Below are 21,009 nucleotides of genomic sequence, written 5' to 3'. Positions count from 1 at the left end.
CAAAGAGATGAAAGCAATAAGAAAAGGACTTATATATATGAAAATATTTACAGTAGCTCTTTTTGTGGTGGCAAAGAATTGAAAATTGAGGAGATACTCATCAGTTGGGGAATGGCTGAACAAGATATGGCATATGATGGTGATGTAGTAGTATTGTGCTATTAAAAATGACAAGGGGGATAGTTTCAGAAAAACATGGAAAGACCTACATGAATTGATACAAAGCAAAGTGAGCAGAACAAGGAGATCATTGTACACAGTAGCAGCAATATTGCAATGATCAACTATGGAAAAACTTAGCTGCTTTGATCAATACATTGACCCAAGACAATGCCAAAGGATTCATAATGAAAAAATACTATCTACCTCTAGAGAGAGAACTGATGAACTCTCGTGTAAATTGAATATACATTTTCCACTGTGTTTTTCTTGCTTTTTTATAATACAGAAATATGCTTTGTATGATTTCTCATGCATAATTGATATATTACTTGCCTTCTCAATGGTTTGGGGGAAGGGTAGGAGGTAGGAGGAGAACTCAAAATTTTAAGGAAAAATAATATTAAAAAGCACTTTAAAAATAGACAAGAGGCTCTGGTGGGGCATGGAAGGAAGGTGCAGCTGCTTACTAATGTGGGGTGCTATATGTACTTTCAGATGAGGAAACTTTTCGCTAGTTTTACTTGTTTTATTTTGTGATAAGAAACTTGTCACAGAGTAGAGAACAATTTGCAAATGTTTGTAATGTAAAGACAAAACTCATCAATAGAAATTTTCCAAAAAATAAAAAAAACCCAGTTCCTCTGACTCCAAACCCAGTGCTCTTTCCACCACACCATTCTGTTTCCTCTGGTCACCCAGCAAAGTCAGTTTAATTTTTTTTTTTAAAGCAATCGGGGGTAAGTAACTTGCTCAAGGTTACACGGCCAGTTATTTCTGGATGTGGTGCAAAGTATCTGAGCCTGGATTCAATCCCAGGTCATCCCAACACTGGGGCCGGTGCTCTTACTCTCTGAGCCACCTGGCCGCCCCATCAGTTTAATTTTAATGACACTCTTCCTATTACCAACCAATACACAAGAACCTTACTATACCTCGTTGACCTTGGCATCTTGATCACAAGACAACTGCGTAATAACATTCCTTTGGTTATCCTTTAGGATAATGGGGGAAACACTTGAGGAGCCTGTTTTATACCTTTTAAAGAACCATTCCTATGAAGCAAATTTTGCCACTAGAAGCAGACTTTTATTAAACACACGATGACAGGGGCAGCTAGATGGCGCAGTGAATAGAGCACCAGCCCTGGAGTCAGACATTTGACACACTTACTAGCTGTGTGACCTTGGGCAAGTCACTTAACCCCCAATTGCCTTGCCTTCCCCCCTCCAAAAAAAATAAAATAAAATAAACATATGATCGTCCTTTACCTATAAGTTTCCCTGAAACAAACCATACTGCTAACCTAGTAAAATATCCACCTTCTCTACCTCCTCCCTAGAGTTCTCACTTAGGAACAGAGAATGAAGCCAACAAAATAAAGGAATCAGATACAGTGAAAAGGAAAACAAGTTTGCTTTCTAAATTTATAGGCTTTAAGAAATAAGGACATTTGATAGGAATGGGTCTTATCGTCCAGCAGAAGTTTACCAATAGCCAGTGCCAGCTCACCAGCCAAGGGACATTTAGGAATTTGTAATCTAAGCAAGTAATAGAATCATGAATGTGTAGATTATACTTTTACAATAATGTTCAAAGGGCTCTGTAATTTAATCAGGATGAGGGTACTCTCTCCTACCAGCACCAACCAATAACGATAATAAAATACTCACATTTATAAACCTCTTTACATACAGAATCATCTGCAGAAGAATCTTTACATATGTTATCTCATTTGATCATCACAACAACCCTGAAAGGTAGATGCTATTATTATCCCCATTCTCCATATAAGAAAACTGAGACAAAGACAAGTTCAGTGACTGGCTCTCCTCAGAGCCTAGTGCTCTACTAGGCCAATGACAGTCTGCCTATGATGCAGTAGATAAATGTTAGTGAGTTGCATGGGACACCAAGAATTTAAGTCACTTGCTCAGGATCATAAAACTAGTAAGTGTCAGAGGCTGTGACTGAACTCCATACAGCACACTCTGCCGTCTCCATGCCATTTTTTTTTATTATAGGACCTGTGAATTCACAGACGTACAGATGGGGTAGAGCTGTCTGAGGCATTGAAAGGTCAAGGGATTTACCCAGGGTTACATGGCCAGTAAGTGTCATGGGTAGTACTTGAACTCAGGTCTTCCCGACTTTGAGGCCAATTCTATCCACTATGCCCTTTTTATAAAATAATAACACTTTCCGTAACTCCCTTCAGGTTTGCAAAGTGCTTTATATGTGTGTGTGTGTGTGTGTGTGTGTGTGTGTATAAAATCTCATTTGATCCTCACAACAACCCTGTGAGGTAGGTGTTTATTATCCCCATTTTACAGATTAGGAGACTGTCAGGACTTGAACCAAGGTCCTCCTGACTTCCATGTCAGCTTTCCATCTATTGTGCCATTTTACTTATTTTTTTTTTTTTTGGAGAGGGGAAGGCAGGGCAATTGGGGTTAAGTGACTTGCCCGAGGTCACACAGCTAGTAAGTGTGTCAAGTGTCTGAAGCCAAATTTGAATTCAGGTCCTTCTGACTCCAGGGACCGTGCTCCATTCACTGTACCCCCATCTGTGCCATTTTTAAAAATCAGACCATAAAATCATAACTGTTAGATATGGAAGAGGCCACCTAATCCAACTCCCTCCTTTTAGGGAAGAAAATGAAGTCCAGAGAGCTGGGAAATCACCTGAACAAGGTCACACAAGAAGTCACTGGTGGGGGCAGGATGAGACCCAAAGTCTCCTATCATCTAGTGTTATTTCTACTGTCCCATGAGGTCTCCAACTCTTCATGATAGAGGTTCTCTCCTCTCTAGCCTGCCAAGACTGAAAATACCAAAATACAAATGCACAACCAATTAAGGGGCAATTATTTGCATTAGAAAGAATTCGTCTAGGTTTTGCCTTAAACAGAACTTCACTAATGCATTTCAGTGTTGGGAAGCAGCATGATTAGAAGATCTAGGTTCAGGGGCAGTTAGGTGGCACAGTGAATAGACCACTGGCCCTAGAGTCAGGAGGACCTGAGTTCAAATGTGATCTCAGACACTTAACATTTACTACTTACTAGCTGTGTGACCTTGAGCAAGTCACTTAACCCCAGTTGCCCTGCCTTTCCTCCTCCAAAAAAAAAAAAAAGACCTAGGTTCATATTGCAGTTCTATTTGTTATGTGATATCCATTAAATCTATAAGTCAGTATCTTCCCAACTTGCCTCTTTCCCCTTCAGACCTTGCACATCTCTTGCCTTACAAGCGCTTGAACAAATTAGGGAGAAGTAGAGAATAGACCTTATCAGGGTGGGCCCTAATGAAGGGGAGGTAGCCAGAAGAATAACCAAGACCCATTACAGTTCAATAATTAATAAATGTAAAAGCATTTATTAAGTACTTAACATATGACCCCACATACACCCCGGTGTGTGTAGGGGAGGGGAACACAAATACAAAAGTCAAGTAACCCTGCCATTAAGGAATTTATGTTCTAATACAGAGACTACAGATAAGAGAATGATGGTTTAGAAGATGTATTCTGGTTTGGGAGTCTTAGGGATGGGGAGTAGAACCATAGTGGAGTTGACTGATACTCCTTTTCCAGTATCAATGCCAATATTGATTTAATTATGACTCCCCAAAATGGGGGTGGGGAAGGGTATTCATGCCTATAAAATAAATGGTAAGAAGATGGTTGGTAAAGTGAGTAAAGTGAGCTTAATTAATGATTTTTCATTCATTCAAAATTGTAAGAAAAAATAACTTTGAAAAACTTAAATTTGATCAATGAAATTGACTCCAAAAGATCAATAATGATTCATGCCACCCACCTCCTGACTGAAAAGTGATGGTTTCAAGGTGAAAAATGGAAAAAAGCAAGCTTTTCAGACCTAGCTAATGTGTGGGTTTGTTTCGCTTGGTTCTGCAAATTTGTTACAAAGGTTTCATTTTTTTTCTTTTTTTCCAGTGGGAAAGGAAAGCTAGCAAGAGTATTATCCAGAATAAAAAGAAGAAATAAAAAGTTACTGAAGTAATGCACAGAATTGAACAAAGTTCTGAACAAAACAAAGTTGAGCAAGAGACAGCTTTGAAAGTAACATTGAATTTACTATGTACTTAAAAGGAAAAGCAAGATATATCAAATAGAGATTTGCAGAGTCATAGATAATCCTCATTATCAGCTCTCGTTTATGTAAGAAAATGTTCCTTTTATTTGGGGTTTGTTCAATTTAGAATAAAAAAAGTTTTTTTCAAAGGAAAACTTCATGTCTTAAAGCTGGACCCAGAAGGTAAGATCTGGATGCACAAAGAGATAGCAACAGGTCATTCCAAGGGTGGGAAACACCATGAGCAAAGGCACCAAGGCAATAATGGGCACGGTCTAAATATAGCGTAATGTGCAGGCCCACTTGAGGGTGGTTGAGGGTACCCAATCTGGGAGATGATAAGAGAGGGAAAGAGGCGGCTAGGTGGTGCAGTGAATAGAGCACCGGCCCTGGAGTCAGGAGGACCTGAGTTCACTTAACACAAATGTTAGCCGTGTGATCTTGGGCAAGTCACTTAATCCCAACTGTCCTCCAAAAAAAAGAAGCCAAAAAAGAGAGAGAGGAAAGGTAGAATACAGTCTAAAATGCTTGATGGGGATGTGTTGTTAATGCAATTACTTTTTTTTAATCTGATGAGTAACATAAGCCCTGGAACAGGAGAACTTCATAATAAAAGCAGTTTTTTAAGAAGCCTGGCAGTGTTATACTAAATGGATGGAGTAGGGATAAAAGGTGGTTAAGGGAGAAAAAAGTGGCAAGAGATAAGCAGAGGAGCAAGCTATCTCATCTGCTTGTGACTGCCTCCCTTCAGCCAGGTGAAAAGCATCCCAAAGGCGGGGATCATATCTTTTTATTTCTTTTGTAACCTCTTCAGTATCTAATACAATCTAATAAACAAAAAAATACAAAATCTAATACAATTTACACAAATGAGTGCCTGATAAATGCTTGTTGGTTAACTAAAAACAATGTTTCTTGCTTTTGAAAAGGCCAAAAAAGTACTGACAAGAAGAATTCCAAGGCCTGGCCTTGGAACAGTACTCACTCACCATCCTCTCTGTGCCCAGGGTGTGCTCTGAGAGTTCCAGGAAGGGCAATAAAGGAGGGAATCCCTGACCTAGAGTTCCTTCTTCCCAGAATCCTCCACTGAAAGAAGGGAAGCAGAAGATAAGCTCCCTCAGCACACTCAATGTTTGGAGACTGCCCATACTAGTCCCAACTCTGCCTTGACACGTCACCAAAATTTAGACTGGCTCCTACAGACCTTGGTTTCCTCCCTAAATATGGGATGATGTTACTGATTCCCTCCCAGTCCTGAAGGGATGTGGGAAATACTTAACAGAAATCATTGTAAAACTCTTCTCAATTATACAAGGCCTATGAAAACAATTACGTTCACAACACATTTAAAATAAATGTTCCATCTCTAGAGAAGCTTTGGTTTTCTTCCCATACTCCATTATGTTTGCCAGTGGCAAATATACCTGTTTCCTGAATGTTTGCCTCTGTTGCCATTGACTAAAATTCAGGAAACAAGAACTAGAAAGTTGGGTGTTGAACACACTGGTCTGTGTCAGCTTTGTATTAGCTCTTCAGCTCCTCCAGGACAGTAGCTATGACTAAGGAGACTGTGTTATTTTAAACAGTCAGATTCTATTATTGTGACTATGAATGAATCACAGAGCTATGAATATGATTCATTCATTCAGGATTCTATAACCAAATAGAAGTTATCTTCCCCACCTCAAAGTTTCTCCCTCCTGCAATCTCCCTTCAGTGAGGCTGACGACTTTGCGAAATTCTGCCTCCCTTAAATCCAGCTCACAAGCAAGTCAAGACATCACCCCATGATGTAATCGGTCCCGTTCCATAGCAGAGCACAAACAACAACAATTTCTTTAGAGGGTCCCCAATCAAGCAGCAGAATAGTACAATGAGGAAAACACTGGCCTTGGAGTCAGAAGGTCTGGGCTGGAATCCTGCCTACTAATAATGGCAAACCTTGAGCAAGTCACTGAACCAGACCTCATTTTCTGCAGCTGTAAAAAGAGGAAGCTGAACTTAATAGTCTCAGGTCCCTGCCAGCTCTTAAACTTATGACTCTATGATCCTTAAAGGCATTCGGGTTCATAACCTTGAAATCATCCCTGAACCTTACTTCTCTCTCATCTTCCCATTGCCAAATCTTGCTGATTCTACCTCCAAGGCAACTCTGCTCTCAGTCTGTGTCTTGCAATATGAACAGTCCCCATACTAATTCAAGCCATCATCACCTCTATTTATTATCTACACATATGCTACATCTGTCCCTTCTTTGAAGGCAGGGATTGTCTTATTTTTGCCTTTGTATCACCAAATGCTGAATACAGGGCTTTATGAGTCACTTAATAAGAAAGGGAAAGAAAAGAAATAAGCATTTATATATAGTCTAGTATGGGCTAGGGGTGGGAGACCTGCAGTGTGGTGGCCACACATGGCCCTCTAGGTCCTCAAGTGCAGCTCTTTGACTGAATCCAAACCTAACAGAACAAATTCCCTCAATAAAAGGATTTGTTTTGTAAAACTTGGACTTAGTCAAAAAGCCGTACCCGAGGACCTAGAAGGCCACCTGTGGCCTTTGATGAGGTCTAGGCTCTGGGAACCCCCTTGTCATTATTTTATGATGACCCTCTTCATTCTTATGGTTCCCTGACCAATGACACTCTCCAGCCTTGAGGCTTCAGGTTCCCCACCCTTGCCAAGCCCTGTGGAAGGCACTTTAAAAGCATTATCTCATTTGATCTTCCAACAACCCTGTGAGGGAAGTTCTCACAGGGTTATTATTATCCTCATTTTATAGTTGAGGAAACTAGAGCAAACAGAGAGGTTAAATGTGTTGGGGTCACACAGAAATTGTGTCTGAGGACAGATTTGAACTCAGGTCTTCTCGACTTGAAGCCCAGCACTGTGTCCACTGTACCCCAGCTGCCTGATAATAAATTAAATAAATAATAAATCTTAATTTTTGATTGATTAATGAATTAGCATTTGTTGAACTACCTGGTTCTTTAATGTCCCTGATTTGCTCAACACAAATTGGCCGTACACATTTATCTTCCTCTCTAGCCCTCTCCTCAGCCTTGCCTAAAACCTTCTTTTCTTTAGCTCCCAGCAGATATCTTTACCCTCAATTTTGCAGAGAAAATCAAGACCATCTACTGTGAGATCACTATCTCCACCTCACACCTCCAAATTCCCCCACATCTTTACCTATCCTCTTCTTCCTTAACTTTTGGCTCTAAGGAAGAACCACAGCTTAAAATCTGACTTCTGAACCCACCCCCAGCTAAAACAACTCCCCCTAAGATTGCTGGTATTGTCTTTTCCTAATCCTCCCTCCTTGACACCTCTGCAGTCTTTGACATTCTTGACCACCCCCAAACTTCTAGGCCTCTAGGTGGCGCAGCAGATAGTGTGCAGGACCTGGAATCAGGATGATCTGAGTTCAAATCCACCCTCAGATACTGGGCAAGTTAGTTAATTTCTATCTGCCTTAGTTTCCTCACCAGTAAAATGGGGATTATAATAGTACTCCCAGAGTTACTGTGATGATCAAATGGGACAATATTTGTAAAACGCTTTACAAACCTTAAAGTGCTATATAAATGTTAACTATTGTCCTTATGGGCAGCTAGGTGGCATAGTGGATAGAGAGCTGGGCCTGAGGTTAGGAAGACTCATCTCCATGAGTTCAATCCTGACCTCAGACACATAGTGGCTGTGTGACCCTGGGCAAGTCACTTAACCCTGTTGGCCTGAGTTTCCTCATCTATAAAATGAGCTGGAGAAGGAAATGCTGAACCATCCGGTATCTTTGCCAAGAAAACCCCAAATATGGTCAGGAAGAGTTGGACATGACCAAAAGTACTAAACAACATTATTATTATACCCTCTTCTTTCTTGGCTTCTCTGAAATTTATTCTCTGTTTCCTCCTTCAGGTATTGTGACAAGATATTCCATATGTCTGGAAAGTTTTCTGTCTCTGTCCTCCACTCTTGTCCTTCTCTTCTCCCAAGAATCAGCTCAGGAGCCACTTACCCTGATCTTCCCAGTTGTAAGTGCTCTCTCCCTCCTTAAATTTATCTTGTTTTGTGCCTATTTGTGTCCCATACCCTCAAACAGGATACAAGTTCCTTCAGAGAAGGGAATGTTTCAGTTTTGTTCCTGTGTCCCAAGCACAGTGACTTCCTCATTGTAGATATTTTAATAAAAAAGCTTGTTGAACTGTACTGAATTGAATTACATGGACTGTCCGGAGCAGCTTGAAGGATTCATCCCAGAACTGAAGGATCCCATCTTTGGTAACAGTAAGGAAGCGACCAGTTGATCCCTTAAACTGACTGGCTAAGAATTGCAACTTCACAATTTCATATCCATGATTCCTGGATGAGAAAATAGATTTTAAAAAAGAAAGAAGATGGAATGAAAAAAAGAGGATTCTTATGAGAGGAGACAAAAAATAAATTCAACTGGTTTTGTAACAGTCCTTCACAGCCTCCTCTTCCCTCCTTCCCCATCCCTCCCTTAGCTTTATTTAATTGAGGTTTATAAGTCTATGGATTACATAAGTTGGAGAGGGAAAAACAGAACCCATCTGTTTTTCACCCTGATACGAATCTAGAGAAAGCAGTAAGTTTGTCATGTAAGCACTTTGGAACATGTAGTAACAAAGAAATGAAAAATTTTATAAACCCCTTTCCATTGGAAATGAGACCCTAAACATGGAAAAAATATAGTATAATGAACACAAAATGAGCTCTGAAATCATATTCCTATTACCACACCTGTTACAAAGATATTGGGAATGGAAACGTGTCCCAGTGGTAGGGAGTAAAAGAGTAGATTGTAAGGGAAGGTATAAGAATCATGGCAATCCCATCACAATAGATAGATAAAAATAGAGAATGAGGAATATAGGAACAATTCCAATTCCCCTACAACCTGCTTCGGAAAGCTAACTACAGATTTAGATGAATGAGGGGGAAAGGTAAGGAAGGAAATCCTGAAGTTGGAAGAAACTCAAAGATTTTCTCATCCAACCCCTAGGTTAAGAATGAATACCCTCTAAAACATTCAAAGTCAGTATCTGATAAAACATATCAAAGTCAGGCATCTATCCTCTGCTTAAAGATCTCTACTGACAAGGAACTCACTATCTTACAAGGGGCGGTGTTCCATCAGTAGCCATCCTTGACTTAGCTTACCAAGGTCTTCCTTAGAGTAACCTCATTCTTAAGAATGAACTCATTAGGGGTGGCCAGGTGGCACAGTGAGTAGGAGCGCCGGCCCCAGAGTCAGGAGACCTGGGTTCGGTTCTGGGTTCGGTTTCGGGCTCAGATACTTAACACCCACACAAAATAACTGGCTGTGTAACCTTGAGCAAGTTACTTAACCCCGATTGCTTTAAAAAAAAAATGAACTCATTAGAGAACTTACTAGAGCAAGCTGGTACTTTAGGATCACAGACTGGTCCTTGTTATTCCACCAAGAAGACAAAGTCATATTCCATCTCCCACATTAACAGCCCTTCAGGTATTTGGAGGACTTCAATCCTACCCACCCCCAACAAAGCTTTCTCCTATTCTCTGTGCCCACCATTTTCAAACTTCTTGGTCCCAGATCCTTTTTACACTCTTAAAAATTACTAAGGTCCCTTTTATATACCCTTAAAAACTGAAGACCCCAAAGAGCTTTTGTTTATATAAGTTATAGCTATCAATATTTATCATACTAGAAATTAAAACTCTTAAATTTCAAAGTATCTGTTTAAAAATCATGACTGTGTAAAACAATGAGAATATAAAAAACAAAGAAATTAATAAAAACATTTTTTTAATTTTAAGAGGTTCCTATTTTCTTTGATATGTATGCTAAGTAGACCATAAGACCTTCCCATCTAACAGAAAGCTTCCATACATGTTGTTTCCCTGTGAATTCCTTAAGAATAAGAAATCTTACCTTTCAATTTGTATACCCAGTGTTTACTATAGTGTTTTACACGTGGTAAAAATGCTTAATAAATGCTTTTTTTTATTTTTAGAAAAAGGCTTTACCTCAAGGACCACCTGAAAGAGTCTCAAAGACCCTCAGGGTAGACCACACTTTGAGAACCACTGCTCTAGGCTAAACATTTTTAATTCCTACTGGTGATTTTCTTTGTTCCCAAGTCCTCTCACCATCCTATTCTTCCTTCCCTTCACAAGCTGATCCAGCTTGTGAATGTCCCACTTAAAAGGTGGCACCCAGAATAGAACACAATATTCTTTCCCGATATGGTCTAACCAAAACATAGTCCAGTGAGACCACTACCTCCCACATTTGGGACACTCCACTTCTATGTCACCTAAAATTTAATTAATTTTTCTAGCTCACACATATCAAGTCACCTAAAATTCTCAAGGCTCTGTCATACAAACTGCTCCCTAGCAACACCTCTCCAACTTGTATTTGTGCAGTTGATTATTGTGAATCTCAGTGCAGGATTTTGCACTTAATCCCACTATGTCTCATTCTGTTGGAAGTGGTCCATCTTTCCAGCCTGTCAGGCTTTCTGGAGGATGATCCTGTCATCAGCTAGGTAACAGCAGTAATGTGACTAGAACTTGTATTTCCCAACTCCTAGTCCTGTGCTCTTATACTTCAGTAGGGAGAGATTGACAGCAACTGATTGTGGAAATTGAGTGAACCACACTGACTCCATCTTGTGACTCAATTCTGGAGCTAGCTCAGTTCCCTTCCTATTCAATCATGGGTCTAGTCCAACTTCTGCCTTGTGAGAAAACTTTATTCAACTGTGGGAATTGGGAGAAACCCCTATTTCATTATTTAAACTTAGCCCTATATGACTGGGAAGCTGGACCATCCCTACCTGCTATTGAGAGATTCTTAACTAAGGACCTAGGTTGTTATGTTGACCGGAAACCCAGTCAAAATCCAAAGACTGATGAAAGGAGTTCTCACAATTAGATATCTCAAGCAACCCATATGTCTTATCTGAAAACTGATCCATCAGTGATTGCTTCCATGTTCCTCTTTTTGTTTACAGACACTTGAAGGGAATGGGACACCTCTTTTTTCTGATTTCAGGGAATCACAGCCATTCACTCTCCCACATCCAACTTGGAAAGTCGCTAATCTTTCCTCAATTAGAAATGAGATTACCTAATGTTGTATCCTGGTTAATTGCTTCCTTGTAATTAATGGGCCTTATTTGATTATTATTTTTAGTGTATAAAAGTCTGTCTTCCCATGTGTCTGGGGTCCAGCCCTACTGAGGAGGTCTGATCCCAGTTTGTTGGGTAACTGCTATGCATTGCTTAACAAATCAATATGCTTGGAAGACTGAATGTTTATTGCCTTAGTCATTTCATATCTCACACACCACCACAACAGGAGACTAAGGTGTAACAACTCATGGGTTCTAACTGTAAAGCACTTTGCAAACTTTAGAGTGCTATATAAAAACTAGTGATTATATTATTATACACTTTCTCCTCGACTTCCAAATCAATTTTCTCCCTGAAGTTGACTCTCCATGTCTTGTCTTCATGTATTTTAATAATACATCCCTGTGTCTGGATCCATCCCTGTCCTCCTCTCTCATCCTTCTCTTCCCTCAAGGATCAGCTCAGGAGCTACCTTCCCTGGTCTAGCTAGTTATGAGAACACTCTCTCTCCTCTTATATTACCTTGAATTTCTTTTGAGAAAAATATTTGTCAGGTCATTTTGTTCTATTTAAATAGAACTCCTCCTCTGTCTCAGCCCATAGTTCCTAGCTGCTAAAAATAAATGGTGATAACTACACTTGCTCCCAATTGTGAACCTTCTCCTGGCCTATTCTATGCCAAAATTATCACTGTAGAGATGTCTCAGTTTCTTCATCTGTCAAGTGGAGATAATGAAGAAAGGTGGATAATGAAAATGGCATCATGCTATTGGATGAGAATGAAAATAAAACTTAGTGAACTTATAAATTGTTCAACATCTCACACTGACGAAACAATAGGGATTGGATATCTGACCAGGTTCATTGTTCCTTCCACTACATAATGATCCCTCAGTACAAGAGCTTTTCTGAGTTAGGCTATTTTATAAACCTATAGAGGGAGCAGGGGAGGCCAGGTGGCTCAGTGAGTAAGAGCACCGGCTCCAGTGTTGGGACGACCTGGAGATCGAATCCCGGGCTCAGACACTCAGCACCACACCCAGAAATAACTGGCCGTAGCAAGTTACTTAACCCCCGATTGCTTAAAAAAAAAGGATATAAAAAAACCTATAGAGGGAGGGCTTTAGATTTCTTACAGTGGAACAATCCTCATGGGAGGTTGGAGACGCAGTCGATACTGGTCCTTCCTCATCTCTTCCTTCCCTTGGAACTCCCGCATCAGGTGATCTAGATACTTGCGCTGAATCAAGAGAAAAGCATAAGGAAAGAAAACATTAGCATCTTAGAACTCTTTTTACTTTTTCTTTAAAGCCTGAGTATCCCTTTCTCACCCTGCTGGAGGTGCAGGGGCTCCTCATTGCCCTGCTTCCATTTTTTTTGATCAGTGTGGAGGTTCTGACCTGTGCCTGGGCTGGTTAGCTCCTTCTAAAGCAACGTGGGAGCCCCCTATTCCTGGGATCTCACTATACTGGTGTCAGACTGTATGCATATACCCAAGCAGCTTAGCCCAAGGCAGCTAAGAACTCCTAAGCCCCAGAGAACTGCCAGTCTCAACATCCCCCCCATACCATGTACCACCACCCTGGGAACTGTAAACTCAATAATTTTTTCTTCATTCATGCATTTTATATTAGCTTCTGGTAATATCAGGCAAGCTTAAAGAAGTAATCACCATTCACTTCTCACAAAACTCTGGAATTCACTGATCTCTACACCAAGTCTTCAAGGAGAATAAGCCAAGAAACAAGACATTTTGATTTAGTGTTGCTCTACAACCTGAGCATTTTAAAAGTTCGTGTTCATGGTAGCATTAGCAGCAGCAATAAAATCACAGGATCTCAGAAGGGGAAAGGGCCTCCTTCAGAGGTCACCTAGTTCAAAACTACATCTGAAGTAGGAATCCCATATTTATCTCCAACAAGGAGATTAACCATTTTTATCTCCAACTACAAGATTAACCTGATAAAATATTTCCAGGCATCATCATATTCTGAGCAGCCAATCTTGTTTTTTAATAGCTCTGATTGTTAGAAATATCCTCATATTTAATTGGTGTTTACCTCCCTGTAACTTCTCTTCATTATCAACTTATCTTAATGATAGTCTGATCCTACAAAAGGTAAAAGATACACACTGAGGTAAAATGAAATAAACAGAACCAGGAAAACAACATACACAATAATAATAATAATTAATAATAATGTAAAAAGGAAAAGCAGCAACAACAAAACAAAACTGAATGCTATAAAATTATAATGACTAAAGTTGGCCACAAGGAATAGTTATGAAAAGGCATCACACACCTCCTCATCTTTGCAGAAGTAGAGGAGTAAGGTTGTAATAAACTGCATATAATGTCAGACCTTCTTGATACGTTGGATGCTTGTGCTAGGCTGTATTTTTCTTTTTTTATTCTCTATTACTGGGCATTCCTTGGGAAGGAGGAAGTAAATACACTGGAAAATGAAGATGTGAAAACATATCACTAAAAATTATTTTTTAAAATAAAAGGAACAATACTCTCTCTGGGAGCCAAGATAGTAGAGCAAGGAGTAAGCAGTAAATTGCCATAACTCTGCCATATTGACCTCCAAAAAAACATAAAATAGTGCCCCAAAACAAATCCTGGAACAGTAGAAATAGCAAAAAGATGGGGTGAAACAATCTTTGAGCCCAAGAAACTTGGAGGATCAGTAGGAAAGGTCCACTTCACTCAAGTAAAAGGGGAGCACAGTCCAGGACAATAAGTGTCCCAGCAAGCCAGCAGCAAGCCCCACCTTGGCAAAGGAGCAGTAGATCTTGAGCCCCAGTGTGGTGGAACAGGCAAACAGGACCCCCTCCACCCCCATGCCTCAGCACAATGAGGGGAATGGCAGATTCCAGTTCCAAGAATCACCTCATGCTTCAATGTAGCCTGGGGCAAATAGGTAGACACCAACCCAACCAGGGAGCTGGTAGCTACCAGTGGTCAGACCACTGTGTGCCTCAGTGTTTTTCCAGGGAAACACCAAAACACCCCTCTGGCCTCCACACACTACAAACACCAGCACTAGGACCTCAGCTCAGCACAAAGTAAGCTGCCAGACACCTACACATCAGCTACCCCCCACCTGACCCCCTCAGTTCAACACAGGATCCCCTATGGACCTCAGGGCAACATCAGTGCAGCACCAGGTAAATAGCTAGCACCTGCAGCCCCTGGCATAAGAAGCCTGAGACAGAAGCCTGGGAACAGAGCTCAAATTTAAAAGAAAGGAAAAAGGCCAGAAAAGATAGCAAAAAAGCAATAGCAACAAAAAAAAAAAGAGTCTGACTATAGAAAGTTATTATGGTAGGGGCAGCTAGGTGGCCCAGTTAATAGGGCACTGGCCCTGGAGTCAGGAGGACCTGAGTTCAAATCCAGACTCAGACACTTAACACAAAAAACTAGCTGTGTGACCTTGGGCAAGTCACTTAACCCCAATTGCCCTACCTTATCCCCTCCAAATAAGAAAAAAAAAGTTATCATGGTGACAGGGAAGATCAAGACATAAACACAGAAGAAGAAAACAATGTCAAAACACCTATGGGAAAAACCCCAAAGAAAAATGGGATTGTGGTCTCAAGTCCAGAGAGAACTCATGGAACAGCTCAAAAAGGAGCTTAAAAATCATATAAGAGGGGCGGCCAGGTAGCACAGTGAGTAAGAGCACCAACCCCAGTGTCAAGATGACCTGGGGATCGAATCCGGGCTCAGACACTTAGCACCCACCCAGAAATACCTGGCCATGTAACCTTGAGCAAGTTACTTAACCCCAATTGCTTAGGGGTGGCCAGGTGGCTCAGCAAGTAAGAGCATCAGCCCCAGTGTTGGGATGACCTGGGCATCGAATCCAGGCTCAGATACTTAGCACCACACCCAGAAATAACTGGCTGTATTACCTTGAGCAAGTTACTTAACCCCAATTGCTTTTTAAAAAATCATATAAGAAAGCTAGAAGAAAAATCGGGAAAAGAAATGAGAATGATGCAAGAGAATTATGAAAAGAGGGTCAACAGCTTGGAAAAAGAAGACAACTACTTAAAAAATAGAATTGGCCAAATGGAAAAGGGGATACAAAAGCTAATTGAGGAAAACAACTCCTTAAAAGTTATAATTGAGGGGCAGCCAGGTGGTTCAGTGAGTAACAGCACCGACCCCAGTGTCAGGATGACCTGGGGATCAAATCCGGGCTTCGATACTTAGCACCACACCCAGACATAACTGTCCGTGTAACCTTGAGCAAGTTACTTAATCCCGATTGCTTAAAAAAAAAGTTATAATTGGGCAAGTGGAAACTAATGATTCCATGAGACATCAAGCATCAATCAAATTCAAAAGAATGGAAAAAAATAGAAGAAAATGTAAAATACTTCATGGAAAAAACAACCAATCTGAAAAATAGATCCAGGAGAGACAATGACAGAATCATTGGACTACCTGAAAGCCATAATCAAAAGGAGGACCTGGACAGCATCTTTCAAGAAATTATCAAGGAAAATTGCCCTGATATCCTTGAATAAGAGGGCAAAACAGGCATTGAAAGAATCCACCAATCACCTCAGGAAAAAGATCCCAAAATAAAAATTCCAAGGAACATTATAGACAAATTTCAGAGCTATCAGGTCAAGGAAAAAATACTGTAAGTGGCCAGAAAGAAACAATTCAAATATCAGGGAGTCATAATCAGGATTACATAGGATTTAGCAGTGTAATATTAAAAGATTGGAGGTCATGAAACATGATGTTCCAAAAGGCAAAGGAGCCAGAACTACAATCAAGAATCACTTACCCAGAAAAATTAAGCATAATACATCAAAGAAAAAAATAGTAATTGAATGAAATAGAAGGATTTCAAGCTTTCATAAGAAGGCTAAGATTAAACAAAAAAAATGATCTCTAATTTCAAAACCCAAGAGAAACACAAACAGGTTTAAAAAGGGTGGGGGAGGAAATATAAGGGATTCAATAGAGCTAAAACTGTTTACATCCCTACCTGGGAAAATGATCATTGTAATTCTTAAAAATTAAATCACTAATAATACAGCTAGAAGGAATATATGTAGACAGAGGGTAGGGGTATAAGGTGAATCTGAGGGAATGACCTAAAAAAATAATTAAGGGACAAGCTATGTACAAAAGGAGAGGAGAGGTAGAATGGGGTAAATTATTTTACATGAAGAACCACAAAAGATCTATTACAGTGGAGGGAAAGATGGGAGGGTGGGCAATGGGTATCACCTGAAACTTACTCTCGTCAGTATTTACCCAAAGTGAGAATAATTTACACAAGCAGTTGAATATAGACATTTATCTTACACAACAGGAAAGTAGGAGGGGAAGAAATTAAGTTGGGGGGGGGGTATGACAGAAGGGAGGGTAGATTGGGGGAGGTGGTAAACAAAAGCTACACCAGTGAGGAGGGAAAGGGTGAAAGGAGGGAAAGGGTGAAAGGAGAGAAAGGACAAACAGAAGGAAAAATAGGATAAAAGGAAATATACAATAATCATAACTGTGAATGTGAATGGGATGAACTCTCCCATAAGCAGAAGATACCAGAGTAGATAAAAAACCAGAATTCTACAATATGTTATTTATAATAAAGACACTTGAAGCAGAGAGACACACACAGACTAAAGGCAAGGGACTGGAGCAGAATCTATTATGCTTCAGCTGAAGTAAAAAAAAAAAAGCAGGGGTAACAATCTTGATCTCAGACAAAGTAAAAGAAAAAATAAACCTAATTAAAAGAGATAAGGAAGGAAACTACATTTTGCTAAAAGTTACCACAGACAATAAAGCAATATCAATACTAAACATATATGCATCAAATGGTATAGCATCCAAATTCTTAAAGGAGAAATTAAGTGAGTTATAGGAAGAAAGAGAAAAACCATACTAAAGGGGCACTTTACTGTCACCTCTCAGACCTCAATAAATTCAACCAAGAAGAAAACAAAAGAGGTAAATAGAATATTAGAAAAGTTAGATATCATAGATCTTTGGAGAAAGCTGAATGAGAAAAGAAAAGAACATATGTTTTTCTTTTTTTCTATTCTTTTTGTAAATTTATTAATTTGTTTATCTTTAGTTTTCAAAATTCAGTTCCATAAACTTTAAATTTCCCTCCCCCCTCCTACCTCCCCAAGATAGCATGCAATCTGATATAGGCTCTACACAAACTTTCCTATTAAACACATTTTCACATTAGTCTTGTTGCATAGAAGAATTATATCAAATGGGAAAAACCATGAGAAAGAAAGAACAACAAAACAAAACAAAAAGGAAAATAGTGTGCTTCATTCTGCATTCTGACTCCATAGTTCTTTTTCTGGATATGGATGCCATTTTCCATCATGAGACCTTTGGAATTATTTTAGGTTCTTGCATTGCTGAGAAGGGCTAATCTATCAAAATTAGTCATTGCACACTGTAGTTGTTACTGTGTACAATGTTCTGGTTCAAGAATATACCTTTTTCTCAGCAGCACATGGTACCTATACAAAAACTGACCATGTTTTAAGGCATAAAAACTTCAAAATCAAATGTAAAAAGGCAGAAATATTAAATGCATTCTTTTCAGATCATAATGCAATAAAAATTACATTCAACAAAGGATAATGGAAAAATATATTAAAAATTAACTGTAAACTAAATAATCTAATCCTAAAGAATAAGTGGGTCAAAGAACAAATCACAAAAACAATCAATAATTTCATTAAAGAGAATGACAACAATGAGATAACATACCAAATTTATGGGACACAGCCAAAGCAGTACTTAGGGGAAAATGTATTTCTCTAAATTCTTATATCAACAAAATAGAAAAAGAACAGATCAATGAATTGGGCATGCAAATAAAAAAATCTAGAAAAATGACAAATTAAAAATCCCAATTGAGTACCAAATTAGAAATCCTAAAAATCAAAGGTAAGATTAATAAGGCTGAAAGTTTAAAAAAAACTATTGAGCCAATAAGTAAATCTAGGAGCTGTTTTTTTTTTGGGGGGGGGAGGATCAATAAGACAGATAACCCATTGGTTAATTTGATTTTTAGAAAAAGAAAAAAACAAATATCGATTATCAAAAATGAAAAGGGTGAAATTGCCACCAATAAAGAAGAAATTAGAGCAATCATTAGGAAATATTTTGCCCAATTATATGCCAATAAATCTGAGAATCTGAGCAAAATAAATGAATATTTATGAAAATATAAATTACCTAGGTTAACAGATCAGGAAAAAGAATACCTAAATAGCCACATCTTAGAAAAAGAAATTGAACAAGCCATTAATGAATTCCCTAAGGAAAAATCCCCAGGGCCAGATAGGTTCACAAGTGAATTCAAAAAACAATTAATCCCAATACTATATGAACTATTTGGAAAAACAAGCAAAGAAGGAGTTCTGCCAAACTCCTTTTATAACACAAATATGGTGCTGATACTTAAACCAGAACTAATGCAGAGAAAGAAAATTTATAGACCAATTTCCCTAACTAATATTGATGCAAAAATTTTTGAACAAAATACTAGCAAGGCATTTAGAGCAATATATCACAAAGATTATACACTATGACCAGGTGGGATTTATACCAGAAATGCAGGGTTGGTTCAATATTAGGAAAAACTATATCCATATCAATAACAAAACCAATAGAAATCATATAATTATCTCAATAAATGCTGAAAAAGCTTTTGACAAATACAACATCCATTTCTATTAAAAACAATAGAAAGCATAAGAATAAAGAGAGCATTCCTTAAAATAATAAGAAACATCTATCTAAAACTATCAGCAAGCATTATATGTAATTGGGATAAGCTAGAAACCTTCCCAATAAGATCAGGAGTGAAGTAAGGATGCCCATTATCATCACAATTATTCAATATAGATGTTAACTATAGCAATAAGAGGAGAAAAAGAAATTGAAGGAATTAGAACAGGCAATAAGGAACCAAAACTATCACTCTTTTCAGATATGAGGGTATACTTAGAGAACCCTAGAGAATCAACCAAAAAACTACTTGAAATAAGTAGCAACTTTAGCAAAGTTGCAGGCTACAAGATAAACCCACATAAATCATCAGCATTTCTTTATATGAACAACAAAGGTCAGCAGCAAGAGATAGGAGAAATTCCATTTAAAATCACTGCAAACAATATAAAATATTTGGGAGTCTACCTGCCAAGACAAACCCAGGAATATATTAACACAATTGCAAAACACTTATCACTTTGATAAAATCAGATCTAAATAATTAGGAAAATATTAATTGCTCATGGGTAGGCCAAGTCAATATAATAAAAATAATGATTCTGCCTAAACTAATTTATTTAGTCAGTGCCATACCAATCAAACTACAAAAAAATTGTCTGATAGAACTAGAAAAACTTCACCTAGAAGAACAAAAGGTCAAGAATATCAAGGGAATTAATGAAAAAATATATAAATGAAGGTGGCCTAGTAATACTAGATCTCAAACTATATCATAATGCAGTAATCATCAAAACTATCTAGTACTGGCTAAGAAATAGAATGGTGAATCAGTGGAATAAATTATATATGCAAGACACAGTAGTCAATGACCATAGTAACCTAGTGTCTGATAAACCCAAAGACCCCAGCCTTTGGGATAAGAACTCACTATCTGACAAAAACTGCTGGGAAAACTGGAAAATAATAGGACAAAAACTAGGTATAGACCAACATCTCACACTGTGTACCAAGATAAAGTCAAAATTGATACATGATTTAGACAAAAAGGGTGATACCATAGGTAAATTAGAAGAACAAGGAATAGTCTACCTCTCAGATCTATGGGATAGGGAAGAATTCATGACCAAAAAAATAGATAGAAAAAATTACAAAATGTAAAAAAAAAAAATGATTTGTATTATACTAAAATAAAAGGCTTTTACACAAATAAAACCAATGCAACCAAGATCAAAAGGAAAGCAGAAAGCTAGGAAACAATCTTTTCAGCAAGTATCTCTGATAATGGCCTCATTTCTCAAATATATAGAGAGAACTGAGTCAAATTTATAAGAAAAAAGCCATTCTCCAAATGATAAATGGTCAAAGGATATGAACAGGCAGTTTCCAAATGCAGAAACCAAAGCTATCTCTAGGCAAATAAAGAAGTGTTCTAAATCACTTTTTGATTACAGAAATGTACATTAAAACAACTCTGAAGCACCACCTCACACCTATCAGATTGATTAATATGACAAAAAAGGAAAATGATGAATGCTGAAGACAATGTAGAAAAATTGGGACACTAATAGTGGAGTTGTGAACCAATCTAACCATTCAAGAGAGTAATTTGGAACCATACCCAAAAGGCAACCAAACTGTGCATACCCTTTGATCTAGCAATACCACCACTACTAGGTCTCTATTCCAAAGAGATCATAAAAAAGGGAAAAGGATCTACATGTGTAAAAATATTTATAGCACCCCTTTCTGTGGTGGCAAAATATTGAAGCTGAAAGGATGCCTACAACTGAGGAATAATTAAACAAGCTGTGGTATATGAATGCAATGAAATACTATTGTGCAGTAAGAAATGATGAGCAGGCAGATTTC

The 21,009-nt window shown here is 38.5% G+C and overlaps 1 protein-coding gene across 1 annotated transcript in view; it reads right to left on the bottom strand.

Moving 5' to 3' along the window:
- Nucleotides 1-21,009, bottom strand: part of EFCAB8 (EF-hand calcium binding domain 8) — a 132,214-nt gene that overhangs the window by 80,059 nt on the left and 31,146 nt on the right. Inside the window, exons 6-7 of the mRNA XM_069073962.1 lie at nt 12,539-12,642; nt 8,480-8,618 (exon numbers count right to left, since the gene is read on the bottom strand). Of these exons, the coding sequence (XP_068930063.1) occupies nt 8,480-8,618; nt 12,539-12,642 (243 nt within the window). The remainder of the gene's footprint in view (nt 1-8,479; nt 8,619-12,538; nt 12,643-21,009) is intronic.

Source organism: Petaurus breviceps, unplaced genomic scaffold, assembly GCF_028583685.1.
Source record: "Petaurus breviceps papuanus isolate PSGF00001 unplaced genomic scaffold, PetGlider_PUasm1.0 90879, whole genome shotgun sequence".
Classification (NCBI taxonomy): domain Eukaryota; kingdom Metazoa; phylum Chordata; class Mammalia; order Diprotodontia; family Petauridae; genus Petaurus; species Petaurus breviceps.
Note: the sequence above shows the minus strand (reverse complement) of the source record. Positions and strands in the feature narration are given on the sequence as shown.